The 18,475-nt window shown below is 37.2% G+C and overlaps 1 protein-coding gene across 2 annotated transcripts; it reads right to left on the bottom strand.

Moving 5' to 3' along the window:
• Positions 1–6,070: 6,070 nt before the first annotated feature.
• Positions 6,071–18,461, bottom strand: CNPY4 (canopy FGF signaling regulator 4). Of its 2 annotated transcripts, none has more exons than XM_031965267.1 (6): positions 18,208–18,461; positions 14,036–14,162; positions 13,792–13,888; positions 13,351–13,473; positions 12,956–13,073; positions 6,071–6,974 (listed from the first exon to the last, which is right to left on the bottom strand). In XM_031965267.1, exons 1-6 carry the CDS (start codon positions 18,338–18,340, stop codon positions 6,877–6,879), a joined length of 696 nt encoding a protein of 231 aa, XP_031821127.1. In that variant the 5' UTR covers positions 18,341–18,461; the 3' UTR covers positions 6,071–6,876. The 2 variants fall into 2 exon arrangements, with proteins under 2 accessions (XP_031821127.1, XP_003768901.2); XM_003768853.4 differs by lacking the exon at positions 6,071–6,974 and adding an exon at positions 11,208–12,867.
• Positions 18,462–18,475: the final 14 nt, after the last annotated feature.

Raw genomic sequence — 18,475 nt, 5'->3', positions numbered from 1 at the left:
GCACCCCTCAGCCATCTCTCCCAGAGGCCACATTGCCAGCAGTTGTATTTTTTGATTTGTTGTTGTAATTATGATAAGATTATCTGACTTTAGAAATGGGTAATACCTCTCCACTCTCTCTGGTACCTTTAATAAAGGGGGTGGGGCTCCCTCCTGTCAGGCAACCAAGTGATGAGGTCTAGATTCAGGGAACCAAAATGAGAGGAGGGTTTCTGGTGGTCAGGGAGTTAAATGATAAGGTTTAGTGGCAGGTTCCGGGTTCAGGGAACCAAATGGAGAGGTTTGGCTCCCCTGTACTCCCTCAGGGAGTCCCCAAAACTCCCTACCCTTGCAACTCAATAGAATTGGATAGAAATCTCTATCTCCAACTCAGGCTAAGTAGTAGTGGTCCTGGACTCAACTAGTCCCACCCAGATAACAGAACCAAACCACTTGATCTTGATTCCCTGGGGCGGGTCTCTCGAGGGAGAGCTTCTCTGAGGGAGTTTCCCAAGCTTTCCCCTCAAAGTCAGAGAGAGAGAGAGAAAGAGAGAGAGAGAGAGAGTGAGTGAGTTTCAGGGCTCCCCTTGCCAGTTGTACATATATATTAACTTATTAAATACACATTTTTTTATTAAAGCTTTTTATTTTCAAAACATATGCATGGATAATTTTTCAACACTGACCCTTGCAAAACCTTGTGTTCCAAATTTTTCCCTTCTTTCCCCCAACACCTCCCCTATATGGCAAGTAATCCAATATTTGTTAAAGATGTTACAAAATACATCTTAATCCAATATAAGTATACACAATTATCTTGCTGCACAAGAAAAATCATAACAAAAAAGAAAAAATGAGAAAGAAAACAAAATGCAAGCAAACACCAACAAAAAGAGTGAAAATGCCATGTTGTGGTCCACATTCAGTTCCCACAGTCCTCTCTCTGGGTGTAGATAGCTCTCTTCATCACAAGATCATTGGAATTGGCCTCAATCTGAATACACATTTCTTTATGGATTATATTGGGAAAGAAAAAGCAGAACAAAAGGGAAAAACCAGGAGAGAAGGGGAAAAGTGCACATAACATGTGTTGATTTACATTCATTCTCCAGGATTCTCTTTCTGGATGCAGATGATGTTTTCTATTCAAAGTTTATTGGGTTTGTCTCAGATCACTGACCTGCTTAGAATAACCAAGTATTTCATAGTTGATCATCGAACAGTCTTGCTGTCACTGTGTACAATGTATTTATGGTTCTGCTTCCTTCATTCACCATCAGTTCATGTAAATCTTTCCAGGCTTTTCTAAAATCAACCTGTTCATCATTTTTTATAGAATAATAACATTCTATTACTTTAATATACCATAACTTATTCAATTATTCCCTAATTGATGAGCATCCACTAATTTTTAATCTTTGCTACCACAAAAAGAGCTGATATAAACATGTTTGTGCATATGGGTCCTTTTCACTCCTTTTTGATTTTTGGGGGGATACAGTCCCAGTAGTGACACTGCTGGATCAGTTTTACAGCACTTTGGGCATGGTTCCAAATTGCTCTTCAGAATGATTGGATCAGTTCATAACTCCACCAACAATGCATTGTCCCAGTTTTCCCATCTCCTACTGATGGGGGGAACCCTGAAACTGTCCTCTCTGACTTTGGGGGGAAGCCATGGAGTGAACTCTTGAGAAACTCTCCTCTGGGAGAGACCTGCCTCAGGGAATCAAGATAAAGTGGCTTCATTCTATTATCTTGGTGGTGACTAGAACTTAAGTGGTCTCATTCAATTGGAAATCTAGGCCTGGGGGCAGTGACAACATTGAAGGAATCTCATTCAATTGAAACTTCAGTCTCAAATTTCCTATAAAAAACACAATTTTAAATTCAAAATTTGCAGAATGTCTGAAATAGGATCATGCCTTGTCAAGGAACTTTTCCTTGGCATAGCTGCCTGCCAGGACTCCTAGCCACTGTGAAAACATTCTCTTTTCAGTGATAACCCCTTTTTATTTCTCTGCCAGGATTTCTCTGCTAAGATCTCTATTTCCCTACCAGGATTATGCCACTGATACCTTTTATTTTAAAAATCACTAATATTTTCCACTGTATTCTTCCCTGAACCCTCCCCCATCCATTGTAATAATTTGTTTTTTTTTATTTTGAAAAAAATTTCTTTACAACATTATCCCTTGCACTCACTTCTGTTCCGACTTTATCCCTCCCTCCCTCCACCCCCTCCCCCAGATGGCAAGCAGTCCTATACATGTTGAATATGTCACAATATAACCTAGATACAATATCTGTGTGCAGAACTGAACAGTTCTCTTGTTGCACAGGAAGAATTGGATTCAGAAGGTAAAAATAGCCCGGGAAGAAAAACAAAAATGCAAACAGTTTACATTCATTTCCCAGTGTTCTTTCTTTGGGTGTAGCTTTTTCTGTCCATCATTGATCAATTGAAACTGAGTTAGATCTTCTCTTTGTTGAAGAAATCCACTTCTGTCAGAATCATCCTCATACAGTATCGCTGTTGAAGTATATAATGATCTCCTGATTCTGCCCATTTCACTTAGCATCAGTTCATGTAAGTCTCTCCAAGCCTCTTTGTATTCATCCTGCTGGTCATTTCTTACAGAACAATAATATTCGATAACATTCATATACCACAATTTACCCAACCATTCTCCAATTGATGGGCATCCATTCATTTTCCAGTTTCTAGCCCCTACAAACAGGGCACCACAAACATTTTGACACATACAGGTCCCTTTCCCTTCTTTAGTATCTCTTTGGGGTATAAGCTCAGTAGTAGCACTGCTGGATCAAAGGGTATGCAACAGTTTGATAACTTTTGGGGCATAATTCCAGATTGCTCTCCAGAATGGTTGGATTTGTTCACAACTCCACCAACAATGCATCAGTGTCCCAGTGGAAGTCAGTCTTACTAGCAAAGCTGGCTTCTTGGTGCCAATAAAAGTTCCTTTTTTTGTCACTAATATTTCGTGTTCATGAATTCTTTCACATTGGACCTGTGCTGACCAGAAAGGAATTCTCACACCTCAACTCTCTGCACTGCCACTAACCTCATCACTACAACATTTGTCATTTTCTTTTCCTGTCAGCTTAACCAATCTGAGAAGTATGAAGTTGGTACCTTAGAGTTGTCTTAATTTACATTTATTTAATATTAGTGTTTTAGAGCACTTTTTTAATATGACAATTGATGGCTTTAAGAATGTTGCCTTTGACTACTTATAAAATGGGAAATACCTTGTATTCTTATAAATTTGACTCTGTTCTCCATATATTTTAGAAATGAGGCCTTTACCAAAAACATTGGCTATAAAAAGTGTTTCCCACCTTTCTGCTTCCTTTTCATCTTTTATTTGTGCAAAACCTTTTTAATATAATGTAATCAAAATTATTCATTTTGGATTTCGTAATGTTCCCTATTTCTTGTTTGGACGTACATTCCTCCCTTCTCCAGAGATCTTACAGATGAATTATCCCTTGATCTCCTGATTTGCTGATAGTATCACCCTTTATGTCTAAATCATGAACCCATTTTTACCTTATGTGGTATAGGATGCAAGACATTGACCTATACCCAATTTCTGCTATAGTATTTTCTAGTTTTCCCAGTAATTTTTAGCAAATTCTTATCCCAGAAGTTGATGTCTTTGGGTTTATCAAATATCAAATTAATATATTCATTGACAATTGTGTTTTGTATACCTAACCTATTTCATTGATCCATTACTCTATTTCTTAGACAATACCAAATGGTTTTGATGACTGCCATTTTATAATATTGTTTTACATCAGCTACAGTTTTTTTTCCAATTAGTTCCTTTGATCTTTTTGAATATATATATAGAAATGCTGATGAGTTATGTGGGTTTATTTTACATCCTGCAACTTTACTAAAGTTGTTAATTATTTCAAGTATTTTTAAGTTTTCTTTAGGTTTCTCTAAATATACCATTATATCATCTGTAAAGAGTAATGATTTTATTTCATTACTTACTCTAATTCCTTCTCTTTCTTTTTCTTTTCCAGAGCCAACATTTCTAGTACAATATTGAATATTAGTGGTAATAATGGCACCCCAGATCTTACTGGGAATGCTTCTAAGGTTCTCCCTATTACAAATAATGCTTGCAAATGGTTTTAGACACTGCTTTTATTCCTATGCTCTCTAATGTTCTTAAGAAGAATAGATGCTGCTGTATTTTGTCAAAACCTTTCTGCATCAATTGAGATTATCTATACAGGGATCCTCAAACTTTTTAAATAGGGGAACAATTCACTGTCCCTCAAACTGTTGGAGGGCCGGACTATAGTTAAAAACAAAAACTTTGTTTTGTGGGCCTTTAAATAAAGAAACTTCATATCCCTGGGTGAGGGGGATAAACGTCCTCAGCTGCTGCATCTGGCCCGGGCCATAGTTTGAGAACCCCTCAATTCTATTATATGATTTCTGTTAGTTTTATTATTGATATGGTTAATTATGCCAATAGTTTTCCTTATATTGAACCACCCTGCATTCCTGGCGTTCCGTCTTTTGCACCTCTTCATGTGATCTAATTTACCCCATTTTACCTCCCGTTTCCTCTTTTTCCAGTGCAATCCTCTGCCTTTCTGTCTTTTAAATGCCAACACATCAAAGTCAATTTATACCTACCCCCTCTGTTTATTTATATCTCTTCTAACTGCCCTAATAAAAGATATAATTATCAAGAGTTACAAGTATCAGCATTCCATGTAGGGATATAAACAGTTTAACCTTTAAATAATGTTTTTTTTTTTTCTTTTATGTTTACCTTTTTATGGTTCTCTTGAGTCTCATATTTGTAAATCAAATTTTTTGTTTGATTCTGGTCTTTCTAATATAAATTATTAGAAGTCCCTTACTTTATCAAAGTTCCATCTCCTCCCCTGAAAGATGATGCTCAGTCTCAGGTAGTTGATTTTTATTGTAATTCATCTTTTTGGAATATGGTATTCCAGACCCTCCAGTCTTTTATTGTAGAAACTGCCAAATCCTAAGTAATTCTGACTGTGGCTACTCAATACTGGAACTGTTTTTGTTTGTTTGTTTGTTTTGTTTTGTTTTCTGGCAGCCTGTAGTATTTTTTCCTTGACCTTATAATTATGGAGTTTTGCAACAACATTTCTTGGAGTTTTCCTTGTGGGAATTTTTTGAGGAGGTGATCAATGCAGTTTTTTTTTTTTTAATCTCTCTCTTTTTTTAAAATAGCTTTTTATTTACATAAGTTATATGTATGGGTAATTTTACAGCATTGACAATTGCCAAACCTTTTGTTCCAATTTTTCCCCTCCTTCCTTCCACCCCCTCCCCTAGATGGCAGGATGACCAGTAGATGTTAAATACATTAAAGTATAAATTAGATACAAAATAAGTATACATGACCAAACCGTTATTTTGCTGTACAAAAAGAATCGGACTCTGAAATATTGTACAATTAGCTTGTGAAGAAGATCCAAAATGCAGGCAGGCAAAAATTTTAGGGATTGGGAATTCAATGCAATGGTTCTTAGTCATCTCCCAGAGTTCTTTCACTGGGTGTACCTGGTTCAGTTCATTACTGCTCCATTGGAACTGATTTGGTTCATCTCATTGCTGAAGATGGCCAGTTCCCAATACAGTTTTTCAATGATTATTTTGTCTTTGAGTTCTATGCTATCAGAGCAGTTTTCCTCTATGATTTCTTGAAGAATGCTGTCCAGGCTTTTTTCTTGGTTGCAGTTTTCTGGTAGCCCATTGATTTTTAATCTGTCTCTCCTGGATCTATTTTCCAGGTCAGTTCCAGTGAGATATTTCACATTTGTTTCTATTTTTTTTTCATTCTTTTAAAGTTTAACTTTTTGAATTTCATTGACTTCATTTGCTCAGTTCTAGTTTTTAGTGTATGATTTTCTTCAGTTATCTTTTATATCTCCTTTTCCATTTAGTTAATTCTACTTTTAAAGGTGCTGTTTTCTTCAGTGGATTTTTTTTTTTTGTTGCATTTTTTCAATTGTATTTTTTAAGGAATTGTTTTCCTTTTCTAAGCTGCTGACTCTTTCTTACATACTTCTCATTTTTTCTTCTGCCTCTCTTATTTAACTTTTAAAAAAATTTTATGAACTTTTCTAAAAAGGGTCTGGATTTGAGATCAATTCATACACTTTTGAAGTTTCAGATGTGGGCATTTTGTCCTCTTCAGAGTTAGTGTTTTGGTCCTTCCTATCACTCAAGTGGTTTTCTATGATCAAAGTTCTTTTTTGTTTCTTGGTCATTTTTTTTCTTTCTTCTTTCCTTTTTTTCTTTCTCGTCTTCTGCCCCTTCTCCCAGCCCATTTTGTAACTTGTAAAGTGGAGCTTTGCTCCTGCAGACACAGAAGCTGCTGTCCCAAGATTTTTGGGTACCTTACAGCTTTGCCTTTGAGCATAGGGACACCTTGTGTTTGGTGTCTTGCTCACAGCATTGGGATAGCTTGACTTAGTCTCACCAGTTGTTGCCTGGTTTCCCAGTTTGTTGATTTGCCTTCTGTACTGGGGACTGGAAACTGCCTCAATTGTCTGCTCTGTTATTGTTTTACTGAGTCAGGAGTGAGGATCTCAGCCTGTGATTAAGACCCTTCCACTGGGTTCCCAGACATCATCTGAGCTGGGATGTATACTCCTTTCAAACCAGCAAAACTGACCTTTCTTGAAGTCCTTCCAACCCATCTTGAGCTGGAAAATTGTTTCATTCCGTCTTTTTGTAGACTATCATTACAGACTTTGTTCACCATGAAAATATGGTTTTTGAGGAAAACTGGAAGAACTCAGGCAGCTTCCTGACTTTAATATACCATCTTGGCTCTAGTCAAGGTCAAAATACAGTTATATTGATAAATATTCTTTCTTTATTTCTTTTTTTGGAGGAAAGAGTGCCCTTCCAAAATCAGTGTGAGAAACCATAAATATCCTGTTTAGGAATTCTAAAAAGGAAAAAAAAAAACCTAATGTACTCAATTTCAATTTATGTTGAACTAACAGTTTTTCCCCCCCCCATCTACACATTAAAACAATACTGAAGGAGGCAGATAGTTGGCGCAGTGATTAAAGCACCAGTCCTGAAGTCAGGAGGACCTAGTTCAAATTTGATCTCACACTTAACACTTCCTAGCTGTGTGACTCTGGGCAAGTCACTTAATCCCAGTTGCTTTGGCAAAAAAAACAAAACAAAACAAAAAAAAAAACCAACACAATACTGAAGTACTATTTCATGCCTATTAGGTTGGCTAATAGGAGAGAAAAGGAGAATGAAAGGAAATGAAAATGAAAAATAAAAGGAGAATGAAGGAAAAATGGGAAAATTGAGAAAAATGCATTGTTGGTAGAGTTGTGAATTGTTTCAACTATTATGTAGAGTAATGTGGAATTATGCCCAAATACTTATGGCAGCTTTTTTCTGGTGGCAAAAAATTGGAAATCAAGGGAATGTCCATCAATGGGGGAACAGCTAAACAATTTGTGGTATGTGATTATGATATAAGAAATGATGAACTAGACGCACTCAGAAAAAGCTGGAGAGATTTTCATAAATTGATGCAAAAAGTAATGAGTAGAACCAGAACATTAAACACAGTAACGGCAATATAATAAGATTGTTGTTTGCAAGTGAACTGGATTTATGTGAGGGAGTGCTATGCAGTTACCACTCTTACTTTCTCCTCTGGAGCCATCTGATTCCAGTGGCAACATACAGACTGGAAGGGATAACTGGAAATGTCCCTGGATGCAGTGGGAGACCTTGGCCTTTTTAAGCTAAGGTCTTAAAACAGGTCTCAGTTTGACTGAGGCAATACCCAATCAGTAATTAAGAGTAGGGAAGAATGAAGAATGTCGTAGGGGAAGATTCTCAGAGTTTCTGGCCAAAACAGAAACAATGACCACAACTTGAAATAAAATAAAGTTCAAATTACATTCCTGTATTCAAACTTCAGTATTTTGGAAGGTGATCATTTGTTTTGTGTTTTGTTCACTCATCAATAGAAGGCAGTGTAGTAAAGTGGAAAAACCTGGGTTCAGAAACAAACTTTTTAGATAATCAATGTCATGACTGTGTACAAATAACTTAATGCTCAAGAACTTCATTGCCCTCACTTGTAGAATGAAGAGCTTGAACAAGATGATCTTGAAGGGCCTCTCTTCTCTTGTACTTGATGTATCTGTAAGAGTATTTAAATAAGTGGTGGCACTAGAAATAGCTGGCTTTCAAATATTTAGCCTTTCTCCCTTTTTTTTGGAGGAAACTAGATGGAGAACAGGAGTAGTCTAGGAGAAATGGGAATGCTCAGGTGCTCAAAGAAATAACTCAATTCCTGGGGCTTATTATGAAAAATGTTAGCTATCCCCAGAGAAAGAACTGATAGAATCTGAATACAAATAGAAGTATGCTTTTTTAACTTTTATTTTTCTTGGGCTTTTATTTTGGTCTGTCTTATTTTACATTCTTAATATAAAAATGTCTTGCATGATTACAATTGTATAACTTATATCAAACTGCCTTTTCAATGAGTGGGGTAGGGAGAGAGGAAGAGAATTTGGAAATCAATTTTTAAAATATTAGAAACTGTTTTTACATGTAATTGGGGAAATATAAAATATTAAATTAAATAGAAATTAAGGATTTAGAGAATGGTTTATATGATTTTACAACAAAGGGGGGCAGGAAAATAGGAAGAATATAGAATACCAAGAAACAAGATGTTTTTGAGCAAGCTCTGTCCATTTGGGGACAGTATGAATCAGTTTAAGCCATCCCCGTGGAGCTGAGGTGTTTTAGGTTCACAAAGTAGATACCACAAAGGATCACTGATATGTTAAACTAGGGTAACACTCATTCTGCCTTCTGGTTGGCTGATTTTAATTCGCAGGTTATTTCAACCATACTTTTCCAGCACTTGGCAGAATATGTATTGATGAAGAAAAGGAGATTCAGGAAAGTAAAATTAATGCATTAAACCACTACATCAGGAACTAACTCTAGTTCTGAACTAGAGCAGTGTTGGTTACCTTAGTTCTTTCTCAGTATAAAGTCTGGACCAAGAAGCTGATGGTATTACCCCAGTTCCTTTAGGAATTTCTAATTCTGTCTCCTGGCTGCCAATACCTATGCTAAGAGGACTTCATTGTTCACATATGAACTCAGTAGATGGTCCAGTTCCAGCTCATTTCTACTTTATTTTATCCCTCTATATTCATATAACTTCCCTTTGAATTCTCTCTCCCATAAAAAAAAGATTACTGTTGGAATCTTTACTAAAGTGTTAAGACATTTCTTTACAAAGTGTTAAAGACATTGGAGTTAATTTAATCTTAGAGTTATTTTGGGCCAGAACTTGAAACAAGATACTAAGTGGAACTGATTGAACAATGCTTGTGTTCACACCTTTAGAGAGCTCAAGTATCTAAGTACTCAATGGAGTTCACACGAGAATTCAGGGCTGGCTTAGTCTGAATTCACACCTCCCTTGAAATTCTTAGGACCAGAGAGCACTCTGGGAGATAACCCATAATCCCTGCCTCGAGAAGGAGGAGTTAACCTTTGGGAGATGATATATATGGAGGAAGCTCTTGGAGTGAAAGAGAATTTCTCCGGAACATCAACAGGGCTCTGAGACAGAACACTCTGGAAGGAGATTGAAAAGCCACGAGTCGGAGCTGGCTGGAGGCTGAAGAAAGCAGAGGCAGAAGCCAAGGACAAAGCTGCAAGATCTCTTGGGGCCAGGCAGAGAGATAGACATCAACTAACCGGGATAATTTGTAAGGAGAAATAAATTGCATTTTACCAGCTGGCTGCGATTTTGGATTAATTATTGATTGCAACTGAGACTAAGGCTGCCTCCCCAGGAAGACCTTCATATTTTCTGTTTCCTTTGGTATTTTCAGATTACCAATTGATAATTCCAGGAATTTTGTTCCTGGAATTTTTTTTTCTGAGTCAAGTGACTTGCCCAGGACCACAGTTAGGAAGTGTTAAGAATCTGAGGTCAAATTTGAATTCAGTTCTTCCTGACTTCAGGGCTGGTGCTCTATCCCTTGCATTAACTAGCTGCCCCTGTTCCTGGAATATTAATTCAATTCTTTCTCAGTTCCTTCACCTGAATCTTTAAATTATCTATTAATCTTTAGCTCCTTAAGTCATTGTCATTCTTTAAGGACTCTTCTTTATTCTTTTACCTCGTAGGTCAGTTTTTTGACCTAATGCAATAGCCTATAAATATGAGAGAATTTGATTTTTTTTTTTCCTTTAATGACTGGACCTTTCATTAGCTTGTTTGCAGTGCTTACTAGTCACATATACTGCTTGCTGCTGGTTCTTTTTGAAAAGCAGAAATATCTCATTTTTTTTTTTGAACATTCATTTCAAAAATTCATTAGAATGTTATTTTGGGTTCTTTAAATGCCTGACTTTAGTCCATTCTCTTCTCTCATTTTTCATGATTGTATAGTAATAGATTATTTGGTATTCCTTCAGATTTGATTTGCTTGCAATGTGCTAATGAATTCTTAAGAATTCCAAGAGTGGTGTTTGTTTTTCCTGTTGCAATCTTTAAGTCAATAGATCTGCACTATTTATCTTTATTAAGATTTTTTGGATATTTTTCCTTATAATATGGAATTTGAATTTTTTGATTTTACACCTTCTTCTGGTAAACCTGTGATCCTCACCTGAGCAACATTTATATATGTATTCATACCCACACATGTGGTATAACTTACACAAACACATGTTGATTATACCCACACATGTGGTATAACTTACACAAACATATGTTGATTACAAGATTAGAGAAAGTCAGTGATCTATGAATAGCAGACTGCTTTTCTGTAAAGTAGTGCTTTTATGAAATAAAAAGGTTTTGACTATTTGGATGTAGGAAGGATAAAGTATTAATGAGTATCAATGTAAAAATGTTAAATAGAATTCCACAAAATAAATACAATGTATCAGAAAATTTTTATCTTATAAATAAGAATTTATAGAAGGACACAAAGGCTGCCTCAAGATTTAGAAAGCAATGAGAATAGCAAACTATATTAACAATTAAATGAACCAATAATTAATCATTAATAATTATTTACCAATATATTAAGGAAGGACTTGATAAGTATGCCAACTCAAGTTGAAAATATTAAAATGTCTCAGAAAAGTAAGGTTTTCCTTAAAATGATAAAAATATATTTTTGAAATGATGAAATGGTATTATATAAAATACAGAAACAAGGTGTCACAATAAAAATAGAAATAAAACAAGGCTATTTACAATGACACTATTTGGTGCTTGGCAAATAACGGGTATTTAATGAATGAAAATTGTCCAAGTCTCTTAGAATTGGAAGACAAAGTGAAAATTGGAAATAGAAATTTCCAATTTTCACCTCCTGAAAGAAACCTCAAAAGGAAAAGGCCAAGGAATGTCATCCAAAATCCAGAGCTCCTATATTTAAAGGTCTGTAAGCATCCAGAAAGTAAATCAAATACTAAGAAGCTAGGATCACACAAGACCTAGTAGTTTTTACTACAAATAAGATCATATCTTTTATTTGATCCTCTCAGTGAAGAAAGCAGGAATTATTGTTCCCATTTACTATGAGAGGAAAGTAAAGTGGGTCTTAGGGAGGTTTTTAAGAACCTTTGCTCTTACCACTACATCATACCTCAGACTAGTTTGGGGAACTAGAGAAAAGGACGTAACAATATTGATATAAAAGTTTCTCCTCAGTTCAGAAGTTCTGGTCAGGTAATAACAGGAGCTACAGGTGTAATGATCAGAGAGCTCTGTATGCTCAGGGAACCTGCCCATTGCAAAAATGTCAGTCACTGTGAGGCCTTCTTGTGCTTGTCAGAAGAGAGAAGAGAGAAAAAGCCATGTAGATTATTGGCTATTTATAAAACTCTGCCACTCATTCTGATCAACCCAACTCCAACCCTTTATAGGGTCCTCTTCTATCCCCATTTAATTTATCCTTTCTGCAATAAGATGGGATCTTTAACACTCTTAGCTTTCCCCTTCAGTCTTCAATCCACTTTTCCCTCTTACCTGCTAGGACAAGGGTTGGTAACTATTTTTGTCACTAATCTCTTTGGCAGATTTTAAAGTTTATGGATCCCATTTCAGAATATTTTTAAAAATTCATTAAAAAAACATATACTATTACAAAATACTAATTATATTAAAAATTAAAATTGTCAAAATATTAAGAAAAAATTTATAGACCCCAAGTTAAGCACCTCTGATTTAGAACAAAGCTCACTGGCTTTAGTAATCTGCATTTGTACATACAAAGAATCTTTCCTGGGTCCTCTAGATATTTTGGTCATTTCCCACTTCTATGGGCCATTTGTCCTCCCCTCTCCACTCCCTCCCATCACCTTATGATTATGAAGCACCCAGAAGAGGCATTAAAATCTATTGATCTTTATGTATTTATCTGCTAAGATGGTACCAGCCTTGTAAACCTCCTTATGAAAAACAGGTGCAGGGTAGGTAGTGTCACAGATGCAAATCTGAAAATATCTTGGGAGTTCCACTCATTTCTTCTGTCTCCAACCTTAGATTATCCCATAGCCAGTAGCCACATTTAGTGGACAAAATTTCCAAATGTGGCTAGGCTAAAGGTACAGTTGTAAAAATTACATCACCTTCATACTTAGAAGATATATATGTATATATATATATATATATCAGCTTTAATACTGATCTAGAAAAATAGGAAGTGATCAGAGATCTACACTATCATGGGAGTGGTGCCCTAGGCTCTCTTTCAAGCCTTTCTCTTTCTGTTCTCTCCATTCCTCAGTCCAGGTTTCCTGAAGACAGTCTGAATTAATGAAAAGACAGACAGTGAATATACAAATAGATATCTGTTTTTCCACCCCCAAGGCTCAGTTTGCTCCTGAGCAACTCACCCTTCTCCTCCTTTGCAAGCACATGCCCCTCACAGAGGAATTGCTGAAGTGGCAACTCCTGGTGATGAAAGTACCAGTCTTCAATGACATCTTCAAACTTCTCTAACATCAGCTCACACTGACAGGGAGAGAAGAATAGAGAAGGAGAAGGAAGGGGGTGAATAGAATTTCTATTTCTGAGTGAAAAATTCTCAGAAATTCAAATCCATTCCCTTTAATCACCTGTCTCTACCTTATTCCTCCCCCAATATCTGCTTCTAAGAAAGGGGTCCAGTCTTGTCCAGTCCCTGGTTACTTCCATGATCGGCACTTATTGTCTAATTTTATTTGTCAAGTCCATATCCTGCTCTCTGTCACAGCTCATTTCATCTTTCTGGAAAGTGACATTTTCTTACCTGCTTCTTAAGGAATGAAACCTCCACGCTAGGTTCATCCCACATTTCCAAAGGGATTCCCAGATCCACCTTCACACCTTTCTGTACCAGGCCTTTCAGAGTTGCCATAGTCTCACTCTGACCCTGTGGTGAAGGGAAGAAGTGAGAAGAAAGAAACAGGGGACTTCTAGCAGGTCAAGCTCCTTTATTTCAATTTCTTTCTCCTCCTCCCTTCCCATTTCCACTATAATAGGATCTTTCATTGAACTTGGGGGTGGGGATGGAATACCCAAGTGGATCAAAGGATCCACTTTGATGAGCTCAGAATGGAAGATGAGACAGACTGGAAGAGAGCATGGGATAATCCAAGGGCAAAGGTCTTGGCAGAGGATTCTAAGAGGAGGAAGAACAAAAAATGGTACCCCTGAGCAGTGGGATCCTCATGGAGAAGATTTATTTTACCTTGGCATATCTTAAGGATCCCTTATGTTCAGCATGGACACTGTAATCCAGAATCTGTTCACACAGATTCTCCAGGGCTTCCTCCAGCCGAATTTCCCTGAGGGAGACAGAGAAAGGAGACAATGGCAAAGAAATAGATTATCCATTGGAAACTGTGGGGATGAAGAAAGTTAAGGAATGATTATAGGGTTAAGAATGAAGCTGTAGAGGCTCCATAACAGTAGGAAAGTCAAGGGAGACTCACGAAGTGCTGTAGGGGATCTGTCTCTTCCTCTTTCCAGTGTCTAGCACTTGCCCTAGTTCTAGCAATTCCCGAGACCGGCTGCTCCGATTCAGCTCCCCTTGAAGCTCCACGGTCAGTATTTTACAGACTGTGTGTGTAGAAAAAAACAATACCCAGAAATATATATATTTTAAAAGATACATAGCACAGTGCATTTGTGGGCAAGAAATCCAGGTTTTAGTTCTAGGCAGCCTGGTGTGATAGACAGTATGCTGACCTGATAGTAAGGAAAATATAAGTTCAAATTCCATCTTGCACACCAGCTATCTGACTGGGCAAATCAGTTAACCTCTCAGTCTCAGTTTCCTCATCTGTAAACTGGAACTAATATTATCTGTAGCATCTAATTCAAACTTTGAAGTATTCTATAAAACATCAATCATGATTATTAACATTACTAATTAGTCATGTGATCTTTAGCAAATCATTTTACTTCCCTGGACTTAGGCTTTCCAATGAAATGGGAAAGTAGGAAAGAGATTCATTGAAGTTTGTGTCAGTTCAAAAATGTATCAGTTCCTGAGAGTGGTTTGTGTGAATTAGAAAGTAGAAGAGTGGAGAAGAACAGAGGAGTCAGTTATTAGACACCAACTGAACATCTCCTTTCTTCATTATGAAAAAGGTGTTCACCCTGTTTTGGGGTACATTCACATATTGTATACTGAGACTTGAGACCTCTCCTCTTCCTCCTACCCCATCCCCATTAAGTTATGTTTCAGCAAAAACTGATTATTCTTCTCCTCAAATTTGCTTTTCCTTCTCACATAATTACTTCCATCAATGACACCTTTGTTCATAACCTCAAAGTTCCTTCCTTTCTTCTTAACCCATTCAATCAGGTACTAAATCTTTTAATTCCTATCTCTGCAAAACCTCCTGAATCCAGCTTATCTATTCTATACTTATTGATGCCACAAATTCTTTCTCTTGGACTATTGTAATATTCTCCTTACAATTACAGAATTCTGACCATCACTATTTAACATTATTATTTTTATTTTTTTTTTGCTGAAGGCATTGGGGTTAAGTGACTTGCCCAAGATCATACAGCTAGGACGAGTTAAGTGTGTATGAGACTAGATTTGAACTCAGTTCTTCCTGACTTCAGAGCTGGTGCTTTATCCACTGTGCCATCTAACTACCTCACTCCCCTACTATTTAGCATTATTAAGAGTCTATCAGGAGGACCAGGAGATCATTATATACTTCAACAACAATACTATATGATGACCAGTTCTGATGGATCAGGCCATCCTCAGCAACGAGATCAACCAAATCATTTCTAATGGAGCAGTAATGAACTGAACTAGCTATGCCCAGAAAAAGAACTCTGGGAGATGACTAAAAACCATTACATTGAATTCCCATTCCCTATATTTATGCACACCTGCATTTTTGATTTCCTTCACAAGCTAATTGTACATTATTTCAGAGTCTGATTCTTTTTCTACAGCAAAATAACGTTTTGGTCAGGTATACTTATTGTGTATCTAATTTATATTTTAATATATTTAACATCTACTGGTCATCCTGCCATCTAGGGGAGGGGGTGAGGGGGGGTAAGAGGTGAAAAATTGGAACAAGAGGTTTGGCAATTGTTAATGCTGTAAAGTTACCCATGTATATATCCTGTAAATAAAAGGCTATTAAATAAAAAAAAAAAAAAAAAAAGAGTCTATCAGGAACTATGCTATATGTTGGAGATAAAAAAGAAAACAATCTCTATCCTCAAGGAACTTTTAAAAAGTAACAGAAAAATAAATATATAAAGTAAAGTAAATACTTAGGTGGAGGAAGGCACTAGAAACTGGGGATTGAAGACAGAGAATAAAGAGAATGGCTTTGGGTCAGAATTCTCCAAGAGTTAAAGTCAGGGAGAGAGGAATAGTATAACAATCTATACAAAAAATGAAAAATAGATAGCATATGATTTTACACCTTTACTGATTCTGTTGTTCTGTATGCCTGGAATGTGTATTATAAAGAGAAGGGAAAGGAATGAACATTTATATACTGCCTAATAGGTGCCATACACTGTGCTAAGTGCTTCACAAATATTATCTCACTTGAACCTCACTTGATATAGGCAAAAGAAATGTTTGGGTTTTTGTACTGTTCTCATTCTACTTATGTTACATGGGTAGCTGACTAGCACAATAGTTGGAAGACAAAACATGAAGTCAAAATAGACCCATGTTCAAATTCAGCTTCAGATATTTACTGTCTATGTGACCTAGTTCAAGTCCCTCCCAAATCTGTTTTAAGGATAAAATGAAACTAAAACACTATATAAATGCTACTTATTATTATTCTTGTTAATGTCATCCTATTCTGATGTGTTTCTGGGCTATTCAAGACAATGCTGGTAAAGTACAGCCTTGATAACAGATTATATAAATTTCTTACCTAAGAACCAGTCTAAATGGGAACAGGTTTTATCACCATAATGTTGACTATCAGGAGATGCTTTTTTTTTTCCCACTATAGCTTCTTATAAAGACCATTTATTAAAGGAGTTGTGGGAATGGGGGGAAGTGTGTTGCTTTCTGCATTAAGTGAAGGGCCATACTTAAGAAATCAAATCTTCTGAAACAAAGAATTAGATCAGTAACACTAAGTTTATCAGAGAAAAGACACTAGCTGTGTAGTCTGTTGGGAAAAAGTCCATACTGTTTACAACTTCTGCACAGGCCAAAACTGTTTGGGGATACTGTTCCAAAACATCTCCCAGTTAGGCAATGTGACGACTACTGTATTTCTTCCTATTTGGTTTATGGGCATCAAGAAGCAGTTGAATCACCTCCTCTCCAATAAATCAAAAGGCTTCTTTTAATTTGGAAGCTTCCAAGCTAGGGTGGGAAAGGACAAGGCATTCATTCACAATTGTTGCCATGTAGATTAAAAGATTTCTAAGGTCTTTTTCAATTGTGCTTCTTCAACTTCAGTTACCTTCAACTTAGTAGATCTGAATTACAGTTTTCATCAATTCTAAGGCAAGAGCTCAGAGGCATTAGAATTTTACATTTAAAGGGAATTGTGATTTTGTCCAGGTAGGTAATACTCCCTCAGAACACAGCCCTTTTGTAGCTTAGTGGTTGATCTTTATGAGTTGGGAGAAAAAAATCGTTATTAGACCAACCTAGTCATAAATTTCTGAGTTGGCTAAGCTGGTCATTTGATGCAAAGCTAAAGAGTTCTTTGCTGAACATGTACTTGAAACCTTTCTTGTTTGGTAGGGCTTCCTACATCTTAAATCCCATCTGCACAGCATCTCTGCCACAATAAGGCACTAGAATTGGGCTTTGGGGAGGTGGGGAGCTCACAAGAGCAGTGAATTTCCTTTTAGATGGACCAAAGGACCACTTAAATAAACTATAGTAGCAATAGCCAGTGGGCCGGGAGTCAGGAAGATCTGAATTTAAATCCAGCCTCAGACATTTAACAGCTGTGTGACCCCTGGGCAAGTTATTTAATTCTGTTTGCCTTCAATTTTCCAATTGCAAAATGAATTGGAGAAGGAAAAGGCAGACCTCTCAGTCAGACGGGTAACAACGGCAAACAATAACCAGTATTTATTCAGGACTTGTTTCTATATAGACAAATATATATTTATATATAATTAGTTAATAATTACTTAATTAATTAATAATTAATATATAAATATATTCTATATAGACTTAGAGCCTCCCTCACTACAGCCCAGAGAACAAAGGTAATACAACCATTATTATCACCACTTTTCAGAAAAGGAAAGGAAGCAAGAGAACTTTAAGGGGCTTTGTCGGTAAGCGACAGATTGAATTTACACCTGGGTCCAATTCCCCTAAGACCCAGAGTCCTGGAGAGGTTAAGGAAGCAGACGCTTGCTAGGGCAACAGCAGCGACGGGACTTTACCCAGGGCTTCCCTCACAACAACTAGATCCATAGGTGGGATACATTCTATACCCATTTTACAGATGGGTAAACAAGCTCAGAGAAGTGGTGCGATTTATCTGTTGTCACACAGCGGGCGTCAGTCTCTTCTTCCTCCTTTTCCCTCTCCAGACATCTCGCCCCTATCCCAGACTCCATTCCAGCCTGTCCCAGATGCGCAGGGTGCATTGTTAGCGCCCTCCGCGGGGTGGACGGATACCTTCGCATTTGCTGGGCTGGCGCTCCTCCTCCTCTTCTTTCTCCTTCTGCGTCCCAAAACAGCTCCTCGATACGAGTAAGAAGCAGCAAAAGAGCAGGAGCTGCCGCCGCCGCCCCCGCCCCCACGGTCCCATATTAAGCTACCAAGCCCCGATCTCAGACAGTAGCGACAAGGGAAGGATTCTTTAAAAGCTGGTTTACCGGGGAGCTGGCCCTTTAAACCCAACCTGGCAAAAAGCGAGCTTGAGCTATTAGAGCCTGACAGCGAG

This window comes from Sarcophilus harrisii, chromosome 4 (genome assembly GCF_902635505.1).
Source record: "Sarcophilus harrisii chromosome 4, mSarHar1.11, whole genome shotgun sequence".
Classification (NCBI taxonomy): Eukaryota; Metazoa; Chordata; class Mammalia; order Dasyuromorphia; family Dasyuridae; genus Sarcophilus; species Sarcophilus harrisii.
This window is presented reverse-complemented; position numbering and strand designations above follow the sequence as displayed.

Excerpts from the sequence above, each read along its gene's own strand:
- CNPY4 (XM_003768853.4), bottom strand. The coding sequence starts at position 18,340 with ATGGGACCGTGGGGGCGGGGGCGGCGGCGGCAGCTCCTGCTCTTTTGC. Across the intron at positions 13,474-13,791 it reads GATCCTTAAGATATGCCAAG|GGTCAGAGTGAGACTATGGC; the intron begins GTAAAATAAATC and ends CCTTCACCACAG. Across the intron at positions 12,868-12,955 it reads GCTTGCAAAGGAGGAGAAGG|ACTGTCTTCAGGAAACCTGG; the intron begins GTGAGTTGCTCA and ends TCATTAATTCAG.